Source organism: Protopterus annectens, chromosome 4.part0 (genome assembly GCF_019279795.1).
Source record: "Protopterus annectens isolate FY-2018-M chromosome 4.part0, PAN1.0, whole genome shotgun sequence".
NCBI lineage: Eukaryota > Metazoa > Chordata > Ceratodontiformes > Protopteridae > Protopterus > Protopterus annectens.
Genome location: NC_056733.1, coordinates 1,263,153,997 through 1,263,168,781, shown reverse-complemented (window position 1 = coordinate 1,263,168,781; position 14,785 = coordinate 1,263,153,997). Strand labels below are relative to the sequence as shown.

Sequence of the window (14,785 nt, the reverse complement as noted above, 5' to 3'; positions counted from 1 at the left end):
ATTGTTTAGATAAGCTCTAGATTGTCCTCTCTGGAGTCTTTGTGAACTTATAGCTGAGTAGACATTTGACAGGGTCATAAACAAAACACTGATGAATAAATTAGAAGAACTAGATATTTATGTACTCTTGATAAAATGGACAGCAACTTGGCTTTCAAGTAGGACTTGACAAGTATCATACAGCAATTGGACAGGTGAAATTCTTGGTTACAGTCGGGGTATCCCACAGGACTATATCCTAAGCCCATATTTGTTTAAATTGTATCTTTCAGACCTATTTTTTTCATCTGAGGTGTTCTACAGTCTGTATGCAGATGACTTTAAGTTGGGTAAACTGATTACATGTGTTATATATTGGGCATGTCTGCAAAAGAACTTGACTAAATTGACCATTTGGGCCCAGGAGAATAATTTGCTGATAAGTACATCAAAACCTAAGTATATGAGATTTAGGAGGCATAAACTGAAATGTGAATATTTAATACAGCAGTCTGTGATTGAAACTGTAAACTTATTTAAGGATCTGGTTAAATGGGTAGATTTAGCTTTGAGTTTTTCTAATTGTATCAACCAATTGATTAATGATAGTTATATAACTATAGGTTGTATGAAAAGATTTATAAAGTCTAAGAAATCAGGAATAATGAAGCCATTGTCTGTTAATTACATTAGACCGAAACTTGAGTATGGAATAACAATATGTAAACTTTATAAGAAAACAAACATGAGTAAACTGGAAAGAGTACAGCAGAAATATACTAAGGGCATCCATCTGATGATTTGTTATTATCTTCTTCTTCTTCTTTCGGCTTTTTCCCAGTTAGGGGTCGCCACAGCAGATCACCTGTCCGCTCATGATTGGCAGTGGAGTTTTACGGTGTTGAGTTGCCAGCTCGGTGCCCAACTTTCCACAGAAGGCACACACACGTGCACACTCACACCTAGGGCCAATTTAGAGTGTCCATTCCACCTACAGCATGTCTTTGGGATATGGGAGGAAACCGGAGCACCCGGAGGAAACCCACGCGACCACAGGGAGGACATGCAGACTCTGCACAGAAGGCACCCCAGCCGAGAATGGAACTGGAGAACCTCTTGCTGTGAGGTGGCAACGCTAACCGCTGCACCACCGTTGCCACCCATATGAAAGACTGAAATATCTGAACTTGTACAGTGTCTCATATAGATGTCTATGAGGAGATCTTATTCAAGTATATTGGGCATTTAGAGACAACTACCTCTGGGAATGTTTGAGGTTATTAAAAAGTATAGAGAATCATCAGACAACTTATGTAGAAAATTCTGTAGGAATGAGAAGTGTACAAATTGGTTCTCTGAAAGAGCAGCTAATGCATGGACAGACTACCAAATTACATTAAAGCAAGCACTGCTTAAGCCTGGACACTTATTATGGGAACAACTTTTTTGGTATATTGACAGGCTAGAAGGGCATTTATGCCCATGCTTGAAATATTTATACATATGTATATGTATGCATGCTTGCCCTGATCAAGCATACATACATATACATATGTATGTATGCTTGCCCTGATCAAGGCACTCAACTCAGTCAGCGTTGGTCCCGCAGACCTCTTAAAAATGTTATAGACAATACCACATGTGGTACATCAACAAGCAAGGTGGAACCAGGTCATACCCACTTTGCAGACTAGCCATGTTAGCTTGAGATATAGCTTGTCAGCACAGACTTTTACTATACAGGCATCTTACTTTCTGTCAGTTTGGCAGACAAACTGAGTGGAACAAGGGCAGACCATCTTGAATGGAAACTAGATAAGGATGTCTTCCAAGATTTGATCCGTCTGTGGGGAGTTCCTCAAGCAGACCTGTTTGCTTAGTCTCTGAACAATCAGCTGGCAAGGTTCTGCTCCAGGACTCCATGCAAGAAGGCCTGGAATACAGATGTCTTTTCCTTTTCCATGGACATGAATGCTCCTGTGTGCTTTTCCACCCTTTCCTCAGAAAAAAAAAATAAATAATAATTCTAAGCTTGTTTCCTGTAACTAGTCTAGTCCAGATACAGAGTTGCTGTATCCAGGACTGTTTGTAAACCTCTAAGCCCCCCAAGCCTTTCTGTGTTGGAGGGAAGCCTTCTAGCTTATCAGTAGGAGTGGTAAGTACTAGGTAGCCTATCTACTACAAGAGTGATTTCTGGCCCAGAAATTGTAGTTTATTGGCCATTTGGGCAGTTTTTCCATCTCTTTCAACTTTCTGGTCTAAAAGCCAGCGTTTGCGCTTGTTTCTCGCCTTTCCTGTAGCTAGTCTAGTCCAGATACAGTTTTGCTGTTTCCAGGACTGTTTGTAAGCTTCTGAGCCCTCCAAGCCTTTATGTGTTGAGGGAAGCCTTCTAGCTTATCAGTGGGAGTGGTAAGCACTACATAGCCTATCTACCACAAGAGCAGTTTCTGACCCAGAAATTGTAGCTTATTGGCCGTTTGGGCATTTTTTCCCACCCCCTTCAACTATCTGGTCTAAAAGCCCGCATTTGCGCTTTCCCGCCTTTCCTGTAACTAGTCTAGTCCAGATACAGATTTGCTGTATCCAGGACTGTTTATAAGCTTCTGAGAGGTGCCAAAGTCTGCTCTTCAATTTTTCACATAGATCTGCTAGTTCTCTCCTCTCCTGCATTTTTACTAGCTTATTAGCATAGCACTTTACAATACCAGACTTCTTGTAGCAGTTATTGTAGCACACAAAAGTGCTACCGGCACTAAATGTTCTACAAGGAAACGGCTCCAGTACTTATTATTAATGCCCACCCCTCCAGGCATGTCTAAAGGTCAGTTCCCTGTGCTGTCTCCTATTAACCTGGTGAACTTGGACATCCTGAGGCAATGTAGCAACTGCCTCATGTACACTGACAACCCTCTCCTCTTACCTCCCAACACTCAGACTTGCGAGAGATGCACTTATATATCCAAACTGGAAGCCACGCACTCTCCAGCCAAGACCAGAATAACTGGTCAAGAGGAGAAGGTCAACACTTGCACCACACCACATGGAACACATAGCCCTCCAGAACACAAACCAGCACTGCCTTCACATAAAAACACAAACCACATACCCACCTTCGCAGAGGCTCTCAATAAAAATTTACCCAAACAGCAGAGACCTCCAAGACAGAAATGCACTTAACCATCACAAAAAAACACTAATCACGAGACACATAACTCTCCTAAACTGTGTGCCACTCAACCAAAGCCCATAAGGCAAAACAGCATGCCCAGCACACTAGTCATAGATGACTCAATAATGAGGCACACTGATGTCCCACTCACTAGGTTGAATAAGGTGAAAGTAAGTCAGCTGCCTGTCAGGTGCCAGGATCTGTCACATAACACACGCACTCAGGTCCCACAGCAACAGGTACAAATATGACTCTGTCATTGTAAATGTGGGTGTGAATGAACTGAGACGTACCTCCCTGGACTACATGAAAAGAGACGTGGAGGAGCTCTCAGTTTATGTAGCCCAGGTGGATACGACTGTTGCCCTGAGCAGTAAACTACCATCACCTAGAATGATACCACAGTACAAGTAGAAAATGATTGATTTCAACAATTGGCTAAGTTTCTGGTGTCATTCTAAGGGGATCCAGTATCTGTCTGCCTGGGGTGACATAATTGACGCACCTCGATGCTTTGCCAGAGATGGCCTGCATCTGTCACCCTAGGCTTCCAGATACTGGCCAAGGCTCTTGTCACCCTATAGTGCCTTTTTTAGGCGGTGTTCCAAAGACCAAATTACCACTGTAACAGCTACAAACAAATGCAATATGAGGGTCATGCTGCCAATGCTAGAAGTCTAAATCTCAAAATGCACTCGCTCGAAGCACTCCTTAAAATGGAGAACATCGAAATTTGTGCTGTAACAGAGACCTGATTCAAGGCAGCAGAAAGCACCTCTGCACTACCAGGCTATAACTCATTCCACATCTTTCGGCCCCAGAACTTGGACCGAGGCTTCAAAGACAGTAGTGTTTCCATATTCATAAAGGATGTGCACACCTCCAGACTGGTAGCCCAACATAACGCATCAGAGTTACTTCAGGTGCAGCTAACATTGGGTAAGACACGACTCAGGTCGTACCCTGTTATAGGTCCCCAACCATGTCCCAAGACACTCACTCCACGTTCCTAATCACCCTGGAGAATATTAGGGTCCAATCTAACACTCATACTGGGCGACTTCAACTAACCCTCCATTAACTGGGAAAACTACTCATGTACCAACACACTTGCCCAACGTTTCCTGGAATGGCTCCCAAGAACAGAGGTGGCTAACTTCACGGCACCCATGCAAATGGAAAATAGTTGCATGACCACTGAATCATAAACGAATGTACTGTACAAATATGTACACAAATGCATGGATCTCGCCATACCCAATAGAACCAAGAAGCTCTCCTCCTAAAAAAGGAAGCCAATCTGGTGGTCCGCTGCCATAAACAAACTCTACAACAGAAGGAGGATGCTGTTGCGGAATAAGGTGAAGTCCCAAGACTGGAAAAACTCCCTTATCAGCCTCAACAAAAAGTTGAGATCCCTCATCAAATCTTCTAAAGCTAGCTATGAAAACAGAATTGCAGCAGATGGTAAGGACACCCACAAAGGCTTCTATAGTTATGTAAAGAACCTCCACGACAATACTCAGATTTGCTCTGAGCTACTGCACAATGGTACCTCCTGTACTGAGCCAACAGATATTGCCAGTATACTGTCCGACAGTTTCAGTGCCAACTCCGCCCCAGGACCAATCACAATACCAGCAGATTGCCAGGCACCCAGTATTACCGCTGCACAGGTTAAAACAGCACTGTCCAAAGCCAATAATACAGCTTCTATGGGACCTGACAATATCCCTGGCTGTGTTCTACATGAACTACAGAATGAACTGGCACCTCACCTGTGTGCCCTGTTCAATCACAGCCTCACCTCAGAGCTTGTCCCTACCGAATGGTGCACTGCTGTAGTCATCCCTCTCCACAAAGGAGGAGCGACTACAGACCCTGGGAACTATCGCCCCATTAGCCTGACAAGTCTGATTTGCAAACCTATGGACCTAATAAACAAGGATATGGGGAATCTTCAAACTCTGGATCCCACACAGTTTGGTTTTGTGAAGGGAAGATCATGCCTGTTCATCTTGGTTGACTTCTTTGAGTTAGTCACCAGAGCTGTGGATGAAGGCAAGGTGGTTCATACAGCCTACCTTGATCTGGCCAAGGCCTTTGATACCATTCCCCATTTAGGAATCATAGAAAAACTCACTAAGCTAGAAATCAACCCCTATATCAGTAGCTGGGTTGGAAACTGGCTCACAGATAGAACCCACAGTGTGAAAGTAGCTGACTTCAAGTCAGACTGTCAACCAGTCACAAGTGGAGTCCCACAGGGATCGGTCCTAGGTCCTCTCCTGTTTGGTATCTACTTCTCAGAAGTCCAGGCCAACACAGAGGGTCTCTGGCTGACAAAGTTTGCAGACAATTGCAAGTTGGGAGCCATTATTAACTCCCCAAGTGATGTTGACATCCTACAGAAAGGCCTCATTGAGACCAACGACTGCTGTCAGAACCATGGCCTTCAGCTCAATGCCAAAAAATGTGTCGTCAATCCCGTTGGGAAAAACCCAGTTCCCATGAACTACCACATCGATGGTAGTCCACTGAACACAGAAGGCATTATAAGAGATCTGGGAAAACAGGTTGAGAGCAACCTCTCTTTTGACCCCCACACTGCCACTGTGGTCAGAGTCCTTCTGTGTGGCACATCTCATTACTAAGGGTTTTGCATCCAGTAAGAAAGAGGTCATTGTCTCCCTCTACTCTTCCCTCATTAGGCCAATCATCGAGTACAATTCCCCATTTGGCATGTACCTCACTAGACACCTGCCACAGCTGGAGAGGCCACAAAAGTACCTCACAAAGAGGATCCTAGGCCTTAAACACTTGTCCTATATGGACAGACTCAAAAAACTCCAACTATTCTCTGTCTCATATCGCCTACTTAGAGGAGCTCTCTGCTTGACTTACAAAGCCATGTCTGACCCAGCTCTGTTAGAAATGCTGCATCTAAAGAAATCCCAATCCCTCCTGCACCACACGCTCCAGAGAGCTCAACCTCATCACCACAATCAACAGAACGTGCTGGAGGAACAGGTGCGTAACCCAGGGACTGCCCATGCTATGAAATAGACTTCCCATACATATCAAGCAGAGCAGCTCACTGGTCCTCTTCAAGAGAAATCTTGATGAGTGGATGGGAAATAGAAAATTCACCCCAGGGATCACTCCAGTGGCTCTACTTGACAGAGGCACTGTTAACTAAGGTTGGGTGGCATGATGCCAGGGTAATCCTATGGGCTAGGCTTGTAAAGGCTCCAGGACCATTAACCTAGTACACATCTATGAATCTATGAACCTATATCCAGGGAACCTCTGAAAATTCAGAAGGAATCCCCCAAGATCATGGAGGTGACACACCTCTCATCCAGGCAACAGTGGTTCTACTTCTTTGGGAAATGACCAGGGGGAAATACCACACAATTCCTCACAGACTGAATCTACTCACACAAATTTGGAGGTGTTTGTCAAACCCATACCCTAATGAACTTCATTTGACTACCTGGATGATATGGTCTTAATCCCCTTTAGGCACCCATTAGAGGATGTACAGCAGGTACTAATGGAGGCAAGGGAGCCTGCTAATTGAAAACCATACATTAGCAAATGGAAATACTTTTCTAGTTGGTACCAATAACATATCCAGCACCCATTTGGGGCTAGTTGTCTGGTTTTGCAAAATTTGTGTGTTACTATCCTTTGGCCTTTTAATCCTCCATCGAGGTTTATGTGTCGTCCATTTCAGGATGTTTGGTCATGGTTACTCCTCTTTCAGTGCATTCTCATGTCAAAATGTTTTTGAAAGGGGTTTTTGCATAAGAGGCCTCAAGTGGCCCATCTTTGGGATCTTAATTTTGTGTTAGAGAAGCTAACACATGCTCCATGTGAACCAGCTAACGTGGCTGACTTGAGGTTTTTAACACGGAAAACAGTTTTACTGATTGCTCTAACATCGGAAGGAAGGGTATTTCAGTTGCAAGTTCTTATGGTGAGTCAGCTGTATCTCATTTTCCATAGAGATAGGGTTTCTCTGAGAACTTATCCTCCTTTTATGCCTAAAGTGGTATCCAGGTTTACTTTGAGTCAGATATCAGTGATCCCGTTTTCTTTCCTGAACTTGGAAATGAGGAAGAATGGATCCATCATACCTTGGTTTTCCACAGACCGCTGCAGTACTATCTTGACAGAACTAAAGCTTTCAGATCTTTGGATGAATTGTTCATTTCTTGTGAAGGTAAGAAGGGACAACCTGTGTCAAAATAGACTACTTCCAAATGCTTTTCTACGGCTGTTCCTTTTTATTATACTCACCATAACAGAATTATTCCAGGCAGGTCAAGGCCTACTCTACCAGGGCCTTGACTTCATCTATGTCTTTTTGGAAAGGGTTGGATTCTAGAATTGTTCTAGAAGCTGCTGCTTTGTCATCTGTACGTACTTTTGCAAAGCACTATAACCTTGATTGCTTCTGTAGTTCCAGATCAGTCTTTGCTAGGATTATTCTCCAGTAACTCCTGGACTATTATTCTACCTCCAATATGTAGTTAGCAGTGGTAATCTACTCATATAGTTAGGGCTACTGCAGCATCAGTATGCTGAAATTAGTGCAATTGTGTAAGTTTAACTTACCATAACAGTTGAGTTTTTGGTGTGTTTTTTTTTATCCCAGAGTGAGGTCATTTATTTTTTTGTTGTTCATAGCATTGTCTTTTGAGAGCTTAGCCTCCCTCTGTCTGCTGGCAGGAAACATATGAAGGAAACATCTGAAGGACTTTGCACCCAAACTTCTCTTTTAGTTATCTCAGCCCATACTGCATAATATTTTGTGTGTGTGGAAGGTGCTCTGAAGGTTTGGAAGCTGGACAGCTGTTATATTCTTGGCAGGATATATCCCCCCATATAGCTACAGCTACTGCAGGAATGATTATTTGAACACCTACTATTATTTTAAGTTCAACTTACACAACTGTACTTTTTTAAATTCTTCTTCACTAAGAAGTGCCTTTAGGTAGTGGGACTGTAACTGCATAGTTTGACTCTAATATTCTGTAAGGTTGTTGCTATTATCCGTAAGGACTTGCATCCAAAGTCCTAGTCTCAGTTTATCTCTGAATTTCTCCCCTTGTTTCATTGTCATCCTTTTCCACTTTGATAACCTTCTGCTTCAGTTATGTACATTAGCCTTAACTATTTAACTTAACTCTTGCCCTAAATTCCTTCAGTTCTGTTGTCATCTACAATATCTCTTCTGATTGACAAAAAGTATGCATGACCTGAATGTAAGACAAAAAGGACTAAAAACATTTGCACTGTTCGTAGTTTTTAGACATATCCATTATCAGACAGTTGGTTTGTTAACTGCTTGTATTACCATCTGTTTAGTCTTTCCCCTTTATCCTCAGCTCTGACAACAGAATCATTTTATTACACACAGTTATTGCTGAACCATTTCATGTGTTGGTGCATAGTTTACCACTGTGGCTTTTTGTTTTATCTTCATTTATTTTATATCCTGAAAATACTTGAAATGTTCTTGAAATGTTCCGCAAAACCAACATGTCTTTTTTACTGGATTGCTTAAGTACAAAATAATGTCATCTGCAAATGAAACTAATGTTTTTGGTTACCATTCCAGTTATATCCTTGAATTTGTGATTCCTTGGTTTCTTTGCTAATTGCTGCAAATACAGGTTAATACTGACTTTGAACATGCTGTGTTAGTTGCTTCAAAATATAATATTTAAGGCTTGGCATATTAACAGCTTCACAAATAGGTGTCTTTCCTAGTGAAATACATATAGCTGTTAACTTGCTATGCAGTGACAACACAGCAAAGAATTATTCCAGCTCATCACTGTATTCTGCACGTGTCATGCCTTAAAACAGTGGAAATGGTGGGATGGCATAGATGCATTTTGTCAAGGAATACTCTGTTATCACTGCACCATTGTTTCTCACTGGGTATTGTTAATGCTACTACCTCTTCATATGCAATGAAAACACAGTTCACTTGGTCATTATGGGACCCATTTTCACTTTTATGGTATGTTTCTCTTTTGACATTGTTGACTGTTTGAATTTACTTACGTTTATTTTTGTTGCAGGTGCTCAACTGGACAACATTGGCTTTAACATCATAAAGAAATGCATCCATGCTGTTGAAACAAGAGGTAAAAGCTGATGTAATAATTGAGTTATTCCACTAGCCACATGACATTTTGTCCTTCTGTCTGTACTTATGTACAGTAAATAGTGCTTTTTGTTATCCATAATTGCAAAGGAGAGTAGATGCACTGCATGCCTTCACATTGACTGTGGAGAACCATATATCGTAAAGCTGATAACTGCTTTAGCTTTTGCAATTGGCTTAATTTATGTGGTTTACCTCATCATGTGGAAATACAGTTTATATTGAGGTGGCAACATTCAGACTAGACACCTGCCTACTCAAAGTATAGAGAGAGAGAGAGAGAGAGAGACGATGACCTCTTTCTTTTTAGATGCAAAACCCTTGGTAATGAGATGTGCCACATACAAGGACTTTCTGACCACAGTGGCAATGTGGTGGTGAAAGGAGAGGTTGCTGTCAGCCTGCGTCCCCAGATCTCTTATAACACATTCAGTGTTCAGTGGGCTCTCATCGATGTGGTAATTAGTGGGAAGTGAGTTTTTACCAAAGGGGATGCCAACACAATTTTTGGTGTTAAGCTTAAAGCCATGATTTCGACACTAGTCAGTGGTCTCAGTGAGGCCTTTCTGTAGGATGTCTGCATCACTTAGGGAGTTAATAATGGCTCCCAGCTTGCAGTCGTCTGCAAACTTGGTCAGCCAGAGTCCCTTTGTGTTGACCTGGACTTCTGAGAAGTAGATGTCGAGCAAGAGAGGACCCAGGACTGATCCCTGTGGGACTACTCTCGTGACTGGTCGGCAGTCTGACTTGGAGTTCGCTACTTTCACACTGTGTGTTCTATCTGTGAGCCAACTTGCAACCTGCCTAGTGATATAGGGGTTGAAGCCTAGTTTGGTGAGTTTATCAGTAATTCCTGAGTGAGGAATGGTATCAAAGGCCTTGTCCAGATTGAGGTAGGCTGTATGCACTGCCTTACCTTCATCCACAGCCCTGGTGACTGACTCAAAGAAGTCAACCAGGTTGAGCAGGCTTGATCTCCCTGTTACAAAGCCAAATCGCGTGGAGTCTAGAGTTTGGAGATTTCCTGTATCTTTGTTAATGAAGTCCATGATGATGCACTCCGTAGCTTTACATATCAGACTTGTCAGGGTAATGGGGCGATAATTCCCAGGGTCTGTAACCGCTCCCCCTTTATGGAGAGGGATGACTGTAGTGGTGCGCCATTTGGTAGGGATAAAGCCTGAGGTGAGACTGTGACTGAACAGGGCACATAGATGTGATGCCATTTCACTTTGTAGTTCATGTAGAACACAGCCAGGGATACTATCGGGTCCCATCAAAGCTGTATTCTTGGCCTTGCAAAATGCAGCTTTAATCGGTATTGTGATTGGTCCTTTAGGAGGGGAGAGAGGGGTAAAGTTGGCACTGAATCTGTCGACCAGTATGTTGGCAATATCTGTTGGCTCGGTATAGGAGGTACTATTGTGCAGTAACTCAGAGTAAATCTGGGTATTGCCATGGAGGTTTTTGATATAGCTGTAGAAGGCTTTGTGATTGTTTTTAGTGTCTGCCGCAATTCTGTCTTCATAGCTGGCTTTAGAGGATTTGATGAGGATCTCAACTTTTTGTTTAGGCTAATAAGGGAGTTTTTCTAATCTTGGCACTTCACCTTTCTCTGCAACAGTTTCTTCCTTCTGTTGTAGAGTTTATTAATGGCAGAGGACCACCAGATTGGCTTCCTTTTTGGAGAGCATCTTGATTCTGTTGGGTATGGCTAATTCCATGCATTTATGTACATGTTTGTACAGTGCATTGGTGTATGATTCGGCAGTCATGCAGCTGCTTTCCATTGGCATGGGTGCCATGAAGGTAACCACCTCTGTTTTTAGGAGTCCAAAAGCAGCTTTGGAGACGTTTTTCAAGGTGATTACCTTTGTGGGGGGGGGGGGGGTGGATGAGATGTGGATTTCCATGATGATTAGTTTATGGTCGGATCTGACCAGGGAGGGATTGCCTGACTATTGGTATAGAGCAATGGTCTCCCATGTTAGTAATAACCAGGTCAAGGATGTTGCTTCCTGTAGTGGGGTCAGAATGAGCTGGTCAAGGGCACTGCAATTGAAGAATTCAGGAAGCTTTGGGCCATTATATTCGTGCTTGAATAGTTTTCCCACTTGATGGAGGGGTAGTTGAAGTCTCCTAGTAAGAGAGTGTTGGGTTGGACCTTGATAGATTCCAGGGTGCTTAGGAACATAGAGTGAGAGTCTAGAGACAAGGTTGGGGACCTATAACAGGCTATGACCTGGATCGCCATCTTACCCAATGTTAGTTGCACCTGAAGTATCTCAGATGCATTATGCCGGGCTACTAGTCTGGAGGTGTGCATATCCTTTATGAATATGGAGACACCATCGCCTTTGGAGCTTCGGTCCATGTTTTGGGGCCGAAAGGGGTGGAATGAGTTACAGCCTGGTAGCGCAGGGGTGCTTTCTGCCGCTTTAAACCAGGTCTCTGTTACAGCACAAATGTCAATATTCTCCATTTTGAGGAGTGCTTCGAATGAGTGCATCTTGAGATTTAGACTTCTAGCATTCAGCAGCATGACCCTCAGACTGCATTTATTTATAGCCGTAATGCTGGATTTCTTTCCTTAGTTATGATTTTTGTTGAGGCCATCAGTGGATCAGAATGGTTGGGGGGAACAACTCTAAAATGCACCTCAGAACATTTAGAACTCTAATGGTTTCAGGAGTCCTACTGGTGCCCAGACGGTTGGCTTAATTCATTTATGTCTTTCTGTGCTGTAACAATAACATCTGGTCCAGATGTGGTATGTTGAAAGGATGAAAGAAAAACCTAAAAAAGGCAAAAAAAGTAAATAATAGTAATAATAATCTGGATAATTTGAGGAGGCATGACCCCTGACTGCTAGAATAAAATATATTCTGGTTCAGTATTATAAACTGGGGCTGTGATTCAGCAATGTTTGCCACATTGTGGTTGGCAGTTGTGTGTGATGAGCAACCATGCAAAAGGTGTTTGTGGTTTGTAGACACTGTGTGTAGAAGTGGGGAGACCGAGCAACATAGTGGCTGGCAGTGCATACTAATGGCTGGTTAATACAATGGTAATGAGTAACAGTATTAAAATAAGGGACTCTTTGTATGCTAATAAATGCAACCAGCATGGCAGAGTGATTCAGAAATGTATATAATCCACTACTGGAAATGCCGTCATCGGTGAATTTGACTGCCATAAAGTCTTGGTATTATAGCAGGAGAAGAGTGGAATGATGTTGGGGATCATCACAGCTTTAACAATTGTGACTCACTGCTAGTAGTCATAGTGTTGCTTGTCATCACTGTAGGAGGCACAGTGGCATCCCACTATGCCTAATGTTTCATGACACTAACATCATAGATTCTTACTGTGTGGGCAGAGTCAGCATGCAAGATAAGTTGCCCTCATCTGCAGGCCCATGGGAGTTGTGGACTACCTGTCCTAGTAGGTTGTAAAGTAAATGTGACTTTGAGAATACAAGCTACATGGACCTTTCACTGTCCAGCTGGTGACACAATGGGAGTATCCCAGGTATCTGACTGAATGATATTCTACCAATTCCTTGATACTATGCTACAGCATGTAGAGGAGAATATGTGGTTTCTTTGTACTAAAGAAAAGAGACAACACGATGCAGGACCTTTATAATGTAGCCAATTTCACAGATGTGTTTGGGACCATAGATTTCATCCACATTAAAATAAAGGTCCCACCTAGGAAGCTGGAGAGAAAGTAAGTGAACCATATAGGCTACCACTCCATCAACTGCCAGGTGGTCTGTAATGTACAGGGTATAACTTACAAAGGTTATAACCTACAATACTTCTGCAGGCCACACCACATAGTACCCATGAATTTTACATGTGACACACATGTGACTTGTGTCATCAGTTTGTGAGGGCAGCTTTCCCCAGGGTATCTTATTGGTGATGCCTGTCATGCCCTAGAAACATGACTGATGACAGCAATCAGGAATCCACAAACTGTGGCAGGCAGTGGATATATTTATGTTGTGTCACAAAATCATGTCATAATGCAGTGTGTGCTTGGGGCATCTGTATTACGTGATCGAAGCTTTAGTTACTTGAGTAACTAAAGCTCGATCACTAAATATCGAAAACGCAAAACCACGAACGGCAGTTTCCACACAGAGAAACAATGCTGTAGTCCCAACAAAACAAAAACAAAACATTAAACACAAATTTGGTGGGGGGGGGTGAAGCCCCCACATGTCCCAATGTGGGGGGCTGTGCCCCCCACCCCCTAACTAAATATACTAACTCCGAGATTGCTCTACATTCTCGAAAGGGCAAAATCCACGTAACGGCCAAACAAATTGTTTCCTTGCATGAAAACTGCCTTTTGCGGTTTTGCGTTTTTGACATTTAATGATCGAGCTTTAGTTATTCGACTAACTAAAGCTTTGATCACATAATATAGACCTTGTTTGGGCTGCTGAGGCACACTTTCACTGTCTGGATGTCTCTAGTGATGTCTTCAGTATAACCCTGTAACACATAAAATATTCTCAGTACCTGCAGTGTTGCACAACATAATAGTGAGGAAATAGTTGCAGCAAGAAGGGTGCATGCAGGAGAAGGATCTTCCATTACACAGTACAATGGAGGATGAGCTGGATGAAGAGTAATTAGAGGACCAAGTAGCAAGGGAGTACCATGCTAGATGACATAGTAAGCAATGGCACTGGCAAAGACGCAGCAACTGGTTCCTGGCTTTGGGCCAGCTTAAAGCATCTACATTACAGTAAAAGTGATGTTGCAAGTCCATACCCACTGTTCTTACATACGACACAGTGTGGCCATTCTACACTTCAAACTTAGGCAACTCAAGTAAAGTACAGGGCACAATTATCATTTGTACAGGTGGAGATGGACACAAGTGGGCAATGTTGCTACAGGAAAATGTGTGGATGCCACTCTAAGTGAAAAAACTTTGTGTAAGAGTATGTGTGATATGAATTGGGGCTAGCATAAAATATACTGAGAGGGGCAGTTGTCAGTGTGTGCGTGTGCATGTGTGTGTGTGTGTGTGTGTGTGTGTTAGTCATTCGGGACATAGCCTAAACAGGTATTGCAACACTGTGTTGTGGGCTTGTGGGCAAGTTCAGGGCACCCACAGAACAGGTACAGAGATCCAGTGCACATTTCTCTCCATGAGAGCTGCCTTGCCTCAGAGTTTCACAGGCAGGATTAATCCCGTACCTAGAGGCAGGTATTCTGTGCAACCATGAATGATCGGATGTACTAGATGTGATTGTGGCATAAGTACCACACCCTAGTGGACATTCTCATCTTCCTATACACACCTCCACATTAGATGATGTGGTAAAAGTGGTGGCACTATGTGTGCATGACCTAAGCTTCCAACGTTTACGATGGTCATCATCTGTAGAACCAGATTTGGAGTGGCTGTAGGATTTATGCCATGCAGCT

General features: G+C 42.9%; 1 protein-coding gene across 1 annotated transcript in view; it reads left to right on the top strand.

Annotated features, from left to right (window-relative positions):
- ARHGAP26 (Rho GTPase activating protein 26) overlaps positions 1-14,785 on the top strand; it is a 3,815,868-nt gene that overhangs the window by 1,836,974 nt on the left and 1,964,109 nt on the right. The window contains exon 13 of the mRNA XM_044069158.1: positions 9,247-9,312. Within this exon, the coding sequence (XP_043925093.1) occupies positions 9,247-9,312 (66 nt within the window). The remainder of the gene's footprint in view (positions 1-9,246; positions 9,313-14,785) is intronic.